This window comes from Nycticebus coucang, chromosome 13 (assembly GCF_027406575.1).
Source record: "Nycticebus coucang isolate mNycCou1 chromosome 13, mNycCou1.pri, whole genome shotgun sequence".
NCBI classification, from domain to species: Eukaryota; Metazoa; Chordata; class Mammalia; order Primates; family Lorisidae; genus Nycticebus; species Nycticebus coucang.
Window position 1 is genome coordinate 17,085,036 of NC_069792.1, and position 17,900 is coordinate 17,102,935.

At 35.0% G+C, this 17,900-nt stretch overlaps 1 protein-coding gene across 2 annotated transcripts in view; it reads right to left on the reverse strand.

Moving 5' to 3' along the window:
- Positions 1-3,766: 3,766 nt before the first annotated feature.
- Positions 3,767-17,900, reverse strand: part of MYBL1 (MYB proto-oncogene like 1) — a 51,491-nt gene continuing 37,357 nt past the window's right edge. The window contains exons 9-16 of one of the 2 annotated variants that reach the window (XM_053559446.1): positions 17,474-17,707; positions 15,267-15,635; positions 14,513-14,655; positions 13,662-13,776; positions 8,783-8,899; positions 8,591-8,695; positions 7,983-8,159; positions 3,767-6,371 (exon numbers count right to left, since the gene is read on the reverse strand). In XM_053559446.1, the coding sequence (XP_053415421.1) occupies positions 6,243-6,371; positions 7,983-8,159; positions 8,591-8,695; positions 8,783-8,899; positions 13,662-13,776; positions 14,513-14,655; positions 15,267-15,635; positions 17,474-17,707 (1,389 nt within the window). In that variant the 3' untranslated portion in view covers positions 3,767-6,242. The remainder of the gene's footprint in view (positions 6,372-7,982; positions 8,160-8,590; positions 8,696-8,782; positions 8,900-13,661; positions 13,777-14,512; positions 14,656-15,266; positions 15,636-17,473; positions 17,708-17,900) is intronic. The other variant, XM_053559447.1, reaches the window with a different exon arrangement.

Genomic DNA, 17,900 nt, shown 5'->3' on the forward strand with positions numbered 1-17,900 from the left:
GAGCTGTGATGTAACTGCACTCTACCCAGGGAGACAGCTTGAGGCTCTATCTCAAAACAACAACAACAAAAAAAAAAAAAACTGAGATTAAGCTGAAACTCCAAAGACTCAGGAAAAAAGCAAGGTAAAAGGGAAGAGAGGAAGGAAGGGAAAAGAGAAGGAAAGAGGGTAAGAAGGGCAGGAGGGAAGGATTACAATGACTATGCCTTACTAAGTTCTACTGTGGCCTGAGACAGGTAGTATTTGTTCTGAATTACAGAATATTTTATGAATCCCCAGTGATTTACAACTGTACTACCCAGTACAGTAGCCACCCACCACATGTGACTATTGAGCCCTTGAAATGTGGCTGGTCTGAATTGAGACGTGCTGTTAAGTGCAAAATGCACATCTAGATTCAAAGACTTAGAATGCAAAAAAAAAAAAAAAAAGATTGTGAAATATTTCATAGATAATATATAGTGATTACATTAAAATTATAATATTTTGGATATATTAGTGTCAATAAAATATATTACATTTAAAAAGTATAGTGGAAGCCTCTTATCTGATACTATTTGCACTCATTAACTGAGCAAAAGTGTTCAATAAACTGGAGAGAGGCCTAAGTAAATTAAGTGAATGTTGGTTGAGAGAATGTCCACTCTAAATAAAAAAGATGTTAACAGATTGTGTTACAAAGAAATGCAGTTGATATGGCAAAAAGTCATTAGTGGACTACATTAGATACATGACAATTTGGTGACAAGTGATTTGGTGAATATGGGTATTCAGTGGGAATGAAAGCAAGAACTCTGAGGTGGAGGGAAGGGGCTGGGTGCCTCTGAGATGCGAAATTGTGAAGATTTACAGAGAACTGAGACTTTTCAGTTTGGCTAAAGAGTTGATGCAGTGGAGTAGAGTGAGGTCTTAAAATGTCCTGTGGCTCAGTGAGTAGGGCATGGGCCCCATATACCGAGGGTGGCAGGTTCAAACCCAGCCCCGGCCGAACTACAACAAAAAAATAGGCGGGCGTTGTGACGGGCGCCTGTTGTCCCAGCTGCTTGGGAGGCAAGAGCTGGAGGTTGCTGTGAGTCCTGTGACGTCATGGCACTCTACTGAGGGTGGCAAAGTGAGACTTTGTCTGTACAAAAAAAAAAAATGTGGTATACATAGCTCACAGAAATAATCATTTATTTCATGTATAAGTTTAGCATAAACTTTACTTTACCAGGAAAAAATGGGCCCAACACAAGCTGGAGAACAATGAAAAGAAGTTCTGAGTGCTAGCTCTGGGAACTCTTACAAGTAAGCATATAAATGAAATAGTCTAAGGAATAATTCATTATATTTTGCTCTGACCTAGCATTTTTATTTTCCTATTATCCAATCTAGGTCTTTTTAAAAACTTATTATCAGGCTTGGTGCCTGTAGCTCAGCGGCTAGGGCGCCAGCCACGTACACCAGAGCTGGCAGGTTCAAATTCAACCCCAGCCCACCAAACAACAGTGACAACTACAACCAAAAAAATAGCCAGGCGTTGTGGCAGGAGCCTGTAGTCCCAGCTACTTGGGAGGCTGAGGCAAAAGAATCGCTTAAGCCTAAGAGTTGGAGGTTGCTGTGAGCTGTGACACCACAGCCCTCTACCGAGGGCAACAAAGTGAGACTCTGTCTCAAAAAAAATAATAATAAAATAAAATAAATCTTATTATCACATAACGTACATACATACAGAGAAGTGTACATCTATTTAATAGTAAGCTTGAATTTTTACAAACTGTGAACACATCTACGACATCAGTACCCAGAAAAGCAGAGAACTGCAGCACCTTCCAACCCTGCTGCTCATGGCGACCAGGACACCGACTTCTAACAGCTTCCTGTTGGCCTTGTGTTTTTGTATTTTTATATAAATGGAATCATATCCTAAGTAATCTTTTGTGCCCTATGCTTAATTGTAAATCTCAGATGATTTGAATCCTAGCTCAGCATTTTATTATGTGTTTGGACAAACCTCTTAACCAAAACCTGTTTTCATGTCCATAAAAGTGGATTTTTGACAATATTTGCCTCATTGGGTTGTTGTGAGGATTAAATTAGGTAAAATATGTAAAGCATCCAGCAGTGTCTGGTACTTGGCTGCAGCTGCTACATTGTATTAAACTTTTTTAAAATTTCTTTTTCTTTTTTTCTTTTTATTGTTTGGGATTCATTGAGGGTACAAAGAATTAGGTTACACTGATGGAGTAGTGTTCAGCTCTTAGTCTGTGAACTCCCTGGATGCTACAAGACTCCAATGAACCACCTACCCAACAAATTCTGCATATTAGAGAGGAAAAAAATCTATGCTGTCTGGGCAGAGTCCAACTGTTTCTGTATTCACAAATGAACATCTACATGTAATAGAGAAACTGGCTATTTGATCTATCTCACTTTTAGCCAAAGATGACATTTCTGTTACCTCCATACTCATCTCTCCTAGAATATCATCTTCCCTAAGGGAAGGGTCAGGTACTGTTCACCACAGTATCCCCAGTACCTAGCACAGACCATAATAAGCACTCAGTTAAGTTGAATAAATAAATAACTACTAAGTGTGTTAGGGCTTAGGAAATTGTCAGAATCTGCTCAAGCCTTTGAGCCAGGGTTGGCAAAATTACAGTAATTAAATCAGAGTACAGGGCGGCACCTGTGGCTCCAGGAGTAGGACGCCAGCCCCATATACCGGAGGTGGTGGGTTCAAACCTGGCAGCAGCAAAAAACTGCAAAAAAATAATAATAAATAAATCAGAGTACAGTGAATCTCCCTCTTTCTCCATGCTGGCCAGGAAAATCAAATCAAACCTAACATATTCTATACCTGGAACTTGAGTAAACACACCAGGTCTTAAAACTTCAAAAATAAGGGCTGTACATGATACTACTTTTAATACTAAGTTTGCTCTAAACTCAACAGCTTTTAATGTACTTTTACCAAAATACTAAAAGATGTGCTCTTCTAGCACATCAGTCAAGTTTTCTCAAAGTATACTTTATCTTGATTTTCTACTGATGTATTTCACATATTCTTGACTACATCTGTACTCATTAAAACAAGCCAGGCACAGTGGCTCATGTCTGTAATCCTAGCACTCTGGGAGGCTGAAGTGGATGGATTGCTTGAGCTCAGGAGTTCAAGACCAACCTAAGCAAGAGTGAGAACCCCCATCTCCTAAAAAAAATAAAATAAAAAATAAAAAGAAGAAGAAGAAAGAAAAAGAAAAGAAAAAAAAGCCAAGGAAAAGTGTACATTCCAAATGAACTTCACTTGATTTAGCTCACCTTCTACTATTTAATTAAAAATAACAAATTTTCATTTCTCAGAGCAGGAAGCACCCCTTCAAATACTATTATGTTTTATATTACAAACTAATGGTCTGATTCACTGGCAAGCAGGAAATTATAAAATGGGGTTATAAAATGAGCTAAAAGATTTTTTTTTCTTTTTTTTTTTAATTTTTTTATTTAATCATAATTGTATACAATGATATGATTATGGGGCATCATACACTCACTAAAAGAGTTTAAGAAAGTAATGCAGTTCCTTGGCTATGAAGCAAAACTAGTTTCATGTAGATAACTAAGAAATCAAAACTATAATCTGTGGTGTAAAATAAATATAGGGAATATTCCCTGACAGTCATTATTAAAATTCAATAATGAAAAAAGGACCAAGAATAGAACATTAAGTATTTAAGAGTTCAATTCCTGATAAAACACAAACCAAAGGGAAATAAGCAATGCCAAGTCAGCTTGTACACAGATGCTTTATTTTGGATGTTAATATATGTCAACAATATATGTAAGATTCTTGTACAATGGAAAGCTTTTCCACATATCAAAAAACTCAATTTAGTTAGGATAATTGTATTAACATGAAAACCTTACAATAAAATGTAGTTACCATATATGTGTAGTCAGTTTCCATGCAAGTATGGCTGCTACATGTATGTCTGGCATTTTTATAACATACTGAAAGAAATTCAAATGAACAAAATAATATAAAGGTGACTTAAGATGCCTGACATGTTTAAGATTAAAAATCTTGCAAAAAGCAATAAAGCAGTTAACTGGAGGGTTCAACCAATACCAACCCAAATATGTACTATGTCAAATAAGCCCAGGCTTATCCATAATATAATACTATCTGGGATAATTTAATGCTCAAGAAAAATTATGCTTTAAAAAATATAGCTCTTCCAAGATATTATACTTTGGTGATTGCAGATTATGTGCATCAAAACTAGCTAAGAGCTATATTTAAAAAAAAACAAAAACAAAAGACCATTATGTGCTATGAGTTTAGGGAACTGAAATGATCCAGTATGATTTTGTACAATCATTGGTTTCACAAAGTGAAATTTCTGTGAGAAGCTCATTAATTAGAAAGCAATCAACATACTCAACAAACATGCTAAGATGCTATTTGTTATCAACAAGGCATAATCTTACTACCATACGGTTTCTTCACTTCTCACTACATACAATACGCAAACTAGCAAGTGGACTTAAATAGCTTAAAACCCTTTTAGGTCTACTGTTCAAGAGCGAGGCATTAAAATACTTAGTATTTCCATCCCTATTATCATAAAAACAGATCAGAAAATCTTAAGCTGGTTTGTTTTTTAAGGCATGGTATTTTGGCATTTGTAAGACTTTGCCTGGTAATGGTTGATTCCATTAAGTTAACTAGAGAACTTGCCATCATTTGCTTTTTATCTTTTCACACAGTGCAAGTGGTGGTCGCTCTTTCCTTCTCTCATAGCAGCAAGCCGATTCTGCTATTTTCTATAGCAGCATACTTCAGGGTGGAGAGGGAGAGAGTGTATCAATCATAAATAATTCAAACTACAGTGTACAATTCTATTTACCTGTCAGTGTTTAAGTTGACAGTACACCATTATATGACTCAAAAAAAAATAACAAAATTTCTACCACAAAAGCAAATAAAGACATTCTTTCAAGAAGAAATAAAGTAAGTGCAAACACCTAAAACAGGCAACTGAAGCAACTGTTGTAACCTGTAGAGAAACACAAAACATTTATAAAAGGACAAAATATTTTTATAAATAGAAGATAATGTTCTGAAACATTGAGTAAATATAACAAACTTCTAAGTGCAGACTGGTTTTAGGGACCAAGGTACCATATTATTTTTTTAAACAAAATGCAAATATTTCAAACACATATACAAATCACCAGATTAATTTATATGACCCCTCAGTATAATTTAAAAAGAAAATATTAAATTATTATTTAGTACGTTTTTAGAACTACTTTATAACCAACATGATTTAAAGGGCATAGTGCAATATTTAGGTAGATGTGATATACAGTATATAGATATATTTTTTACAGCTATAACTTACTACTGTTTCGTGCTTAAAGGTCAAAATTGTTCTTTACTATGTTAACTGTAACAACAGGAAACAACACTGGCTTCTAGACACCCTGAATATATATAAATATCTACATTTAAGCTTTAAAAATGAAAATAAATTATAAAACCATACTTCTTTCCAATTTACAAAGATTTCCTGCTCCTACATACTGTACAATACATTCAACAAAATTCTCAGCTGTTCTGAGATTCATTAAGAAAATACTGACTATTTACTAATATGGAAAAAAAGCATTTTACAATTCTTTTAGTACTATGCTCAAATAAATACATTTAATACTGTAGTTAATTTTACTGTTTCTGAAAAAACGCAAAAAACTAGTAGTGCAACGTTCTATCCTTCCTCTCAATTCTTTTCTACTGTGTTTCTTTGTAAATGGTAGCCTAAGTAAATCAGCACATGGGCAAAGTACTTCATAAAACCATGTGTGCTTCCCATACATAGACTAATTTCAGAAATCATATGTACATATACACCTAACTATAACCAAACTGCAGCATCAAGAGAGTAGCAAAATACATCTTATGAAAAAAAGTGAGAATTTACTTTAAGAATATCTATGAATATTCTATTATTTTCCCATCTTGTTCTTTAAAAACAATTTTTAAAAATCTTATCTCTTAAAAAGTAAACTATGAAAATGCCTACCCCTTACTAAAGTGACTTATTAGCTGTTTGCCTGTTCAATATGAAAAAAAAGATGCTCTATTCAAAAGGCTGTATTAAAACTTTTAAAAAATTAATTGAGAAAAATTTCACTGCAACGTAATTTAGCACAGAATACAGTAAGGGAGAGGGGTATTTCATCAGTTTTAATAACAATTATAGTATTAGAGCTCTTGAAGTACTGCTTGTAGCTGTGTAAGTACTCAGGTATCTTCTTGCTTGTTCAGTCATGATAAGTTGGTCTTCTGTCTTCCCATAAACCACTGTTTCCCATTCACAATTTGACTAGGAAGGAAATATTAATAGCAATATAAAAATTACTAAAATATCTATACTAATTCACAACTAGACTTTTAAAAGTCAATAATTATAATTGATTGGATATTTTATAAGTAATTATAAAAATATTTTGATAATGGCATTGTATTTCTTTTAATAACAGTGTTATATTTTAAAATACTTCCTATTTTCATTACATCTTTAAAAAGTCAATTATTTTAGCTATCTATATTGCTCACAGACTTATGGAACAGGTTAAAAGTTCTGTTTCCAGGCTATGTTAACCCGTTTGATGAAAATATTTCAAATTGTATATAAAACCAGCACATTGTACCCCACAATTGCATTAATGTACACAGCTATGATTTAATTAAAAAAAAAGTTCTGTTTCCAATAATACCCTCCCCCCAAATCAAATGAGTCTTAACATGGAAAGAAATTTTAGTCTTTATTAATAATTTCAAAATTTAGCATAAGGATTAGAGAGAAAATGTAATGTCAAAAAATGAACTAAAAATGCTTTGTCTTACAAATTAGGAAATATATTCATAACACAAATTCAGGTTTGTTTGCTTGATTTTTTCTTCCCTTATGATAAAATTAATATGTTATAGGTATGGTCTGTTACATCATAACAGTCCCCAAAATTACGTTAATTAAACACTGGGAACTCAATCCATTCTAAATGGATTAAGAGAATGTGCTACATGCTTTTAGTGGCCTCAAGACACATGTGAGGTGGCCATATGTGATTGCCAAAGATGTTTTCAAGACATGCTTAACTAGTGCTGTAGTCATTGTGGTATACAGATTAAAAACTTCCTGCTGGATGAACTCTCAAATTCTCTAGGGTAACTCTTAAGATAACAAAGTAAAAAATTTTCCAACCTTCATTTGTAGTACATACTAGCCACAAAGCAACAGAAAAAAAGGATTTTTTTCTAAAATTTCTAAGCAAAAAAGTTCACTGGAAACTGTTATAACAGGGCGGCACCTGTGGCTCAGTGAGTAGGGCATTGGCCCCATATACCAAGGGTGGTGGGTTCGAACCCGGCCCTGGCCAAACTGCAACAAAAAATAACCGGGTGTTGTGGCAGGTGCCTGTAGTCCCAGCTACTTGGGAGCCTGTGGCAAGAGAATCTCATAAGCCCAAGAACTGGTGGTTGCTGTGAGCTGTGATGCCACAGCACTCTACCAACAGCGACAAAATAAGACTCTGTCTCCCCCCAAAAAGGAAAGAAACTGTTATAACAACAAAACCATGCTGAAACTGCTTCCAACCACTTACCCTTTCTCAGGATAACAATTAGGGCTATATATATTTGTTATAGGAAAATAAGTGCCAGAAGTGATCTATCATTAGTTTTAAAAAGACAAGAGCGCTTAAGAAAGCACCAGAAGAGTCTTTGGCTGTAGCTCTAATTGTTTAGTTTATACGTATCCTAAGGAATGAGTATCTCAAACTCAAATCTAATTTGAGTGACAAAATAATGGTGAATGTTTAGTCACTATTATAGTCAATTTCCAATTTAAAAGAAAAAGCAAAATTTGTGATCAGTAAGTCCAAGTGATCATTGATTAAACAACAACAAAAATCACTAAAAAAAAAGTCCATACCTGAAGATTCTTTTCCAATTTGACAACTTTGGAAGTGTTAGGATTTGGTTTCTTAATAAGTGTGTATGTTTTGTTGGTTGGATTTATATCTTGTATTTCAGGAGTCAAGTTGCACCTATTGTCATGTATTTCCAATAATGGTATCATTAATAAAGATGTTGTAAATATATTTTCTGACTAAGAGAGAAAAAACAAAGAGGAAAATAAAATAACTAGTTCAAAAATGAAGACAAATAGAGGGACTACTGAGTAAGTGGTAATGGAAGCCCTGTTCATTTCCCTCCAAGAAAGTGTTTGGTTCCAAAAAATTTCTAAATATTTTGGAAATGAACCAAAGATAAATTTTGGAATTTATAGTTTTGAGAACTACCATTTTTTGACATCATGCAGAAGACAACTAACTCCTCTTGTAACAAAACAAATATGAAAAATGAAGTACATAAAATATTCCCTACAGTTAATAGTTTCTCTCTGAATTAGACTGATACTAAAAAAGAAAAAACAAAAAGCTCTTCATGAATCTCTAAGAACTTGCTATACACATTGAATAAGAAACAAGAACACTAGGACTTAAAAAAAAACATTAAAAAAAATAATTCTTTACAAACCTGCATTTCTGAAATGTCTTCAGTCAATAGTTGAGTGCCTGGTTCTTCTTTTTCCCAGTTATCTAAGACAAGTGATTTTCTGACTTTCTTCACAGAAGTACTATGCTAGAATGAGTAATTAACATATAAGCTTTATGGCAAAGTTACTTGGACATAGTAAGACTTTTCTTAACAATAATATTAAAAGATTACCTCTTGTTTGCAGCTTTTGTAAGCAGGTTCATCTTCCTCTTTGAGGAATATGTCTGTTCCAGTTTCTTCTTTTAAAACTTCCCGAATATCTTCTTCCAAGAAGGCAAGTGGCTGGGACTAAATTGTTTTTAAAAGCGTTTTTTAATGTCATTTATAGAACTTTCTTTTTTCTCCCAATATATATAAAACCTATCTTTTATACTTCTTCATTATTGGTACAATCTTCTAGTCATTATAGATAAATAAATAATCAGTTTTATGGTAAAAATAATATCATGTATTTGTAAGTATTAAATGAAGTATAGCAATTTCATCATTCTAGGCCACTAAACAAAAATAATTCCTTTTGGGGGAAGAAATTTTGTAGCTCTTGCTTCAATCAGAATCTTCAGAATTAAACAGAAAAGAGAGACTACTTCTCAAATATTTTTTATATAACAATTGGAGAAATAGGAAATGTAGAACAACTTGGAAATACATTAGCTCTCCTTATTCTACTTTCATTGTACTTATTACATGTAGTGTTATGACTAGTTACTATGATTGTCTTACCACTAAGATTGTGAGCTACTTGGAAACAGTAATCAGGTCTTTTTTATCTTTGTATGACTAACTCTAAGCATGAAGCTGAGACACAGTATCCAAGAAGGAACTGAGTGAGAGTACAGGTGTGTGTCAGAGTATGGGGGGGTGGGGTGTATTCTATGTGTGTCCTGAAGCTAGGAGGGCAGGTTACAAAAAAACAGAAACTTGAGTGTAAGCTGAGCAACAAAATAGTCTCAAAATATTATTTGCTTATCTAGTTTACTATCAAATATTCAGGGAAAAATTGAAAATTATATCTAATTTATACCTATCATAATCAAGATCTACTTATTAAAAATGTAATCAAACCTCTACTAAATAATATAACAAACTAGCAGCGCTTAATGACTGATAGCTTATATTACTAGCCATCAGAGTTAGGGAGAATAGCATCCTTACATAAATGAGATTTCTCAGTACTTACAAAATCTTTCTTTTCTTTTTTTTTGAGACAGAGTCTCACTATGTCGCCCTTGGCAGAGTGCCATGGTGTCACAGCTCACAGCAACCTCAAACTCTTGGGCTTAAGTGATTCTCTTGCCTCAACCTCCCAAGTAGCTGGGACTACACGTACCCGCCACAATACCTGGCTATTTTTTTGTTGCAGTTGTCATTGTTGTTTAGCTGGCCCTGGCTGGGTTTGAACCCACCAGCCTCAGTGCATGTGGCCAGCACCATAACCATGTGCTATGGGTGCTAAGCCGGTACTTGCAAAATCTTTTAAAACAAAAATAAAATTAAAAAAATAAAATAAAATTTTAAAAGTGCTCTCATTTATAACTTGATACATACAGAAACTGTGTTAGTATTTTTGTATATTTCTTTAAGAGCTCTTGTTTTAAGGATTACACTTCACCAAGAACATAGATTAGGTGTTCTTAAAAAAAAATCTAGGGCAGCGCCTATGGCTCAGTGGGTAGGCTGCCAGCCCCATATACAGAGGGTGGCAGGTTTGAGTCCAGCCCCGGACAAACTGCAATAAAAAAATAGTGGGGCGCTGTGGCGGGTGTCTGTAGTCCCAGCTACTTGGGAGGCTGAGGCAAGAGAATCACCCAGCCCAAGAGCTGGAGGTTGCTATGAGTTGTAATGTCACAGCACTCTACCGAGGGCAATAAAATGAGACTCTGTCTCTAGAAAAAAAGAAAGATTCGGTGCCTAGAGCTCAGCAGCTAGGGTGCCAGCCACATACACCAGAGCTGGCGGGTTCAAACTCAGCCCAGGCCTGCCAAACAACAATGACAACTACAACCAAAAAATAGCCAGGCATTGTGACAGGTGCCTATAGTCCCAGCTACTTGGGAGGCTGAGGCAAGAGAATTGCTTAAGCCCAAGAGTTTGAGGTTGCTGGGAGCTGTGACTCCACAGCACTCTACCAAGGGTGACATAGTGAGACTTGGTCTCAAAAAAAAAAAAGAAATCTGAAATTTTTCTCCTTTAAGAATATTAAGGTCCTAGAGTAGCAGCTAAGAAATAGATGAATTCATTCACTACTAAAGTCTAGTCTCCTAATTGTCCTGATGTGACAAAAGCAAGGAACTGCCACATTTAACACTTTTCAGATATGAGTTCCAAAATTAATAGAAATTTACATTTAAAGAATTTCCTTAGAGTTTTTAGCCTTTTGAGTAGTTTCAGTAAACATTAGAAGAATCAAAGTTTATTAAAAAGGCAACAGATGTTCAAGATGCACCCAATCAAAATCCTAAAGCCAACCTCTAAGAAGTACTTTTGACTCATAGTAACATACATTAGAAAGGTAAGTTACTTGCACATAGTAGGTGCTCAGTAAATAACTGGAGGAGGAGCAGTATAAGTGAAAAGTCAGTTTATTGCAAAGAAATGTATGAGCCTATCGATGTTCTTTAATTGCTAAATCATTATCTTCCTTTTATCTTAAATTGCTAATGACAGCAATCTGTTTCAGCAATGGTAAAATTCTACCCAAAGAACTGTGAGTGCTGCTGGTATTAAATTAAAAATGCCAGAAGGCTGGTAAAACAAACTGACAGGGATTTTAGGTAGTTTGAAACCTAATCTCTCATATACTATTACTCAAATGATGATTTTTATTCAACCTATATGTTTACCAAATAACCCTGACTCACTGTAGTATTTTTTTATTTATTTATTTACTTACTTACTTCTTGAGACAGAGTCTCACTCTGTTGACCAGGCTAGAGTGTCATGGTGTCAGCCCAGCTCACAGTAACTCAAACTCCTGGGCTTAAGTGATACTTCTGTCACAGCCTTCTGAGTAGCTGGGACTACAGGTGCCCACCCACAACACTTGCCTAATTTTTTCTATTTTTAGTAGAGATGAGGTCTTGCTCTTGCTCAGGCTGGTCTCAAACTCCTGAGCTCAAGGATTCCACCCACCTCAGCCTCCTAGTGTTAGGATTACAAGTGTGAGCCACCACACCCAGCCTCACTGTAGAATTTTTAAATGCCTTCAAATCATTGTTTTCCTGTCTAACCCTTAATTAGTCTACATCCCCCTATGCATAAGGTAGGAACAATACCTGACATGTTCATATTACATTCTCAAAGCCTAGTACAGTATCTGGCACCTATTAGGCACTCAATCAATATTTGCTGAAATAATGATGAATTTTCTAAATGAACAGCAAAATACTGAAACATTAGTTAAATCAACTAGGCAGTTCTATACAATGAAATATTATGCAAACATTAAAAATTATGGGACAGATATATATATTTACTAACTTGATTAAATTTGAAAAAAAGTTACCAAATAGTACATAAAGTGGGATCTCATTTTTGTTATATGTACATGTATAAAAAGTATAGAAAACTCTAAAGAAAATATGATTGTTCGTAGCAGTATATACAGCTAAGTGACAAAAAAACTTGATCATCCTTACAAACCTTCTAAAGTGATATTTTTTTAAAAAAGGAAAAGATTAGAAGGTTAAGTGACATGCCTTTTGGGAGAAAATTAAATCCAGTAAACTAGAATTTATTGATGAATTTGCATAAAAAAATGACTAAAAATAGAAGGATATAACTAAAGTACCCTGGAAGTGAACAGTATTTTAAACTTGTTAAAAAATCTGTATCTGCCTACAATACCCATGGCTTTTCCAAGGTATTTCAAAGGTGACAATACACGTGAAAGCACAGATAACTGGAACACTTCCCAGCTCTATTCATTCCTGAACTACTACTGCTACGGTAACAACAGCAGCAACCAAACATGTCCGGCTTAAAACTCAGGACAAGCGCCTTTATTTCTACTATCTCTTTTACCTTCACAATAACAATTTATTCTGCTGCAGGAAACCACTAATAAAACTACCAGAATGCAGATTTTAGCATTAAGGAAAGGGTTCTACTAATACCTGATTTGCTTTTTCTATATGATATAAGGAAAGTGAAGAATTCACAACAAGGCCGGGAGCAGTGGCTCACACCTATAATCCTAGCACTCGGGAGGCTAAGGCAGGTGGATAGCTTGAGCTCATGAGTTTGAGACCAGCCTGAGCAAAAAAGCACAACCCCACCTCTACTAAATTAGAAAAACTGGCTCGGTGCCTGTAGCTCAAGCGGCTAAGGTACCAGCCACGTACACCAGAGCTGGCGGGTTCAAATCCAGCCTGGGCTTGCCAAACAACAATGACAACTACAACCAAAAAATAGCTGGATGTTGTGCTGGGTGCCTGTAGTCCCAGCTACTTGGGAGGCCAAGGCAAGAGAACCATTTAAGCCCAGGAGCTGGAGGTTGCTGTGAGCTGTGATGCCACAGCACTCTACCCAGGGAACTGCTTAAGACTCAGTCTCAAAAAAAAAAAAAAAAAAGAATTCAAAACAAGCCAAACAAAGGTTTATTTACAAGTCCAGGAAAAAGATTAACACAAACTGAAACTTATAAATCAAAAGATAAAACTCTGTACCAGTTTCAGTAAACATCCTTTTTTTTTAAATGTTAAAAACTAAAATGATAGGGCAGCACCTGTGGCTCAGTGGGTAGGGCGCTGGCCCCATATACCGCGGGTGGCGGGTTCAAACCCAGCCCCGGCCAAACTGCAACAAAAAAATAGCCAGGCGTTGTGGCCGGCACTTGTAGTCCCACCTACTCAGGAGGCTGAGGCAAGAGAATCGCCTAAGCCCAAGAGCTGAAGGTTGCTGTGAGCTGTATGATACCATGGCACTCTACCAAGGGTGATAAAGTGAGACTCTGTCTCTACAAAAATTAAAAACTCTAAAATGATAAAAATCACAATTTATGTTTTATTAAAATTAGGAAATTTCTTTAAAATAAAAGGAATATACATACCACAATTTTAAGAGGTCCGTATTTTTTCTCCTGAGCAGCAAGTGCATTCTTAAAAGGAGTAGGAGTTCTCGGTGTTGTGCCCAAGATAGATCTTCTAATGGTAGGTGTTCTAAACCTATCCAATCATTTAGATATTTGTATTAAATCACAATTTGATTTCATACATATTAAGGAAGGCAAAGCCATGACGTATGCATATAAATTTTCTTGCATATACACATGCTTTATTTAAACATTCTAGGGCTATTTTAAAGTATGTCTGATGATACTAATTCTTATTCTAATCAATCATCTTAAAATAAAAAAAGAGTAATGTAGAAAAAAAGTATTGAAAGTATTGTTTTGCCAGAAAGTAGAAGGGAAGAGGAGAGAGAGGGGAGGGGAGGGGGAATATGGGAGGAGGGAGGGTATTTGCGGGACCTCACCTAATGTGCATGATGCAATGGTACATTTCAAAACTATTAAGAAATGAGTATAATTGTGATGGATGTGTTACTTCAATGTAAACATTTCACATTGTGTACTGAAGCACTACCCTGAACCCCATAAATGTATCAATGTACAAAGCTATGAGTTAATAAAAAATAATTTAAAAATAAATAAAAAGTAGAAAAACTAAAAAAAAAAAAAGTATTGTTTTGCTTGAAATCAAAGTTTGACACTGTATTTAGCTGTTTTTCACTGTTCTAGAGATAAAAACATAAAGCTATGATTTCTTAAAAAAATTCTACGTCCTATAAGAATCCCTATGTTGGGATTATGATGCATGTTATTTATATGAACAAAAAGTTAATCTACTCTTAACATTGTGCTTCCCATTTTCTCTAGTACAATTATTTATACCTACTTACCCTACATTTTCCTTTTGATCTTTGGGAGTTGTTTCCTTGTGAAGAGGAGTTGTAATGAGAACTTTCTGCCCACAAATAGGGGTAGATGTATATGAAGGATTTTCTATATTAAGTTGTTCATTTCCAGGACAAGTATTGAAAAACTAAAAAGGAAAGAGAGTTTAAAGACAATTTCTAGTACATAAAAATCCTTACACAAATATTAAACTGAGAAAATTTCAAATTACTTTCTCATTCTTCTTAGGAGACTATCAACAATATTATATTTATACTACACTTCATGGAAATTAAACTCCACGAAGGTAAGAATTTTTATCTGTTTTGTTTATTGCTGTTTCCCCAGCTCTTAGACAGTGTTTAGCATATATAGGCCCATTCAAGAAATAGTTGTTTAACGAATATTCAAAAGTTACAAAATATAAGACAAAAATTTTTATAAATAGTACATTATCAAATAGGGATCTATAGAAATGACAAATAGCTGCTGTGTTAAATGTAACAGCTTTGTAAAACAGTGTAGCTGAAAATAATAAGGGTTTTAGCTGTTATTGATAAATGATCTTAAGTAGCCTTGCCTATGAAAATACTTTGAATCCAGCATATATACCAGAATTTAGCACTCTCACATATACATTTAAACACATTTTCTGTTTTTATGCATTATCAAAGCAACCAACTGCTAGGAAGGATATTAAAGATCTAATATAATCTACCTCATCAACATTGGGAAAATGAATAAACACAACACTATTACCTGTGAAGGAGAAAATGGTAGTGTTTTCACTGGTGTATGTTTTAGTGCTGTATTACCACCATCGTTGAATAAGCCATCACCAAGTTCGCTGCCTAGGGACTGACCCACTCTCATTTTTCTCTTCTTTCTGAGGATGGTTGGTGGAGTGCTAAACTTGGCCACATTTGGGGATGTCAAAGGAGCAGCCTCATTGTCTCCATTATTACAACTGTTTTTTTTCCCTTCAAGTACAAGACTGACATTAAATTGACATTCCATGGCTCCTTCGTTGTGTTGAATTCTCATTAGTTTAACTGGGGTGGACTTGATAGGAGAAGCAGCAGCGTCAGAAAGATCAAAACTGGTAACATCACTCCAAGCTACGGGATCCTGCAAAAATTAAATTCTTAACTAAAGTTAATGCTATAACCTAGTTAAATCTGATCTTGAACAGAGGATGATATTTTTCACAGAATTAATTAACTACTAATTATCAGCATAAACAGGCTTTCTTTGGACATTTTTTTTTTTTTAAGCAAGACTGTTTGAGAGGAACAAACCATTTTCCTACAATGACAACTTGGAACATTCCAAAATATTTAATAGTTCATCTAATTCAGCAGTTAAAGCTTGCTGTCAAAGTATTTTAAATAAAAGAAATAAATTATTTTAGGGCGGCGCCTGTGGCTCAGTCGGTAGGGCACCGGCCCCTATACCGAAGGTGGCGGGTTCAAACCCGGCCCCGGCTGAACTGCAACCAAAAAATAGCCGGGCGTTGTGGCGGGTGCCTGTAGTCCCAGCTACTTGGGAGGCTGAGGCAAGAGAATCGCTTAAGCCCAGGAGTTGGAGGTTGCTGTGAGCTGTGTGATGCCATGGCACTCTACCGAGGGCCATAAAGCGAGACTCTGTCTCCACAAAAAAAAAAAAAAAAAAAAGAAAGAAATTATTTTATTAAGTTATTATTAAAAAGTACAATTTATCATAAAACTTCAAATTCTTTTTTTTTTTTTTTGTAGAGACAGAGTCTCACTTTACCACCTTTAGTAGAGTGCCATGATGTCACAGGACTCACAGCAACCTCTAGCTCCTGGGCTTCCACGATTCTCCTGCCTCAGCCTCCCAAGCAGCTGGGATTACAGGCGCCTGCCACAACGCCCGGCTATTTTTTGGTTGCAGTTCAGCCGGGACTGAGTTTGAACCCGCCACCCTCGGTATACAGGGCCGGCGCCCTACTCACTGAGCCACAGGCGCCACCCAAAAAACTTCAAATTCTATTCCCTGTCAGAAAAATACTATCAAATTCTACATAATCATTTGGCAATATTTATGGAACATGCTAAAAATGGTGACATGCTTTAATCTAGAAATTCAATATAACCTAAGGATATAATCATGATTTTGCACAAAGCTTTATATAATATGTTCTATTATGTTATTTATAATACTGAAAAACTAGACACCATCTAAATGTCCAGTAATAATAGAGCATTGGGTAAATAAATCCTCTGACATTCATTTGATGGAATACTATATACTATATAAAGCCACTAAAATTCAAGTTTAAAAAACAATTTAAAAAACAGACATGCTCATGATATAAATGGAAGACCAAAATAAATGCAAGTAGATAATACCTACAGTAGAACCTCTATGAATTGACCACCCAAGGGACTATAACTAACTGGTTAACATAAAAGACAGTCAACATAAAGAACTAGGCCTCTTGCACTGATACATACACAGACTGGCGCATGTCCAATCTACGAAAATTGGGTCAACTTAAGGAGGTGGTCAATGTAGGGAGGTGGTTGACTGTGGAGGTTCTACTGTATATACTATACATGTACGTATATGTATGTTTTATATGTATAGAATAATACATAGTAATGTACATCAAATTATTGACTCTGGGATTAGGACACATTTTCATTTTCCTCTTTACAGTTTTCTCTAGTTTCTAACTTTCTTTAATGCACTCATACAACTTGTATAATAAAAACTGAATTAATTTTTTAATTTAAAAAAATTCTATACAAGGAACATATTTGAGAAAAATTTTAACTTTTTTTTTTTTTTGCCAGAAACCACTATAAAATATCAGAACAAATTAAATGTGGTATACAAAGTAACGTGTAACATAAAATTGGTCAATGCCCATTACTGAGTTTCTGAGCATGAAACCGTGTAACCAAAACTAAGCTTTTGGTAATCTCACAATTTAAACTTACAGATTCAATAAGTTCTAACGTCTCTGCAAATTCTGGAATGGTCTGCAGAGAGGACAGCACAGCATTTGCCTCCACAGCCAGGAACTTCGTGGGTGAATTCTGCTGAGCAGACACAGGCTGATTTTCATCCATATTGTAAAACTCACTAGCATGTTCATCGAGGCTATTTAGAGTATTAGACATGCTATCATCCACAAGGAAACTACCAGACCAGCTAGAAAAACTTCCAGGCTGCTAAAAGTATAAAAGAAATTTGAATATTATTTGTCATTCACAATGTAGACATAAATTTAGATTTCAAGCTAAAGTTTTTCTAGAACACACTTCATATCATTTCAGCTAAAAATATAGTAACATTATTTTTTTTCAAAATCGGTATAAATTTTTTCATTAAATTTCATACCCTGAATATATTTCCTTTTTTCTA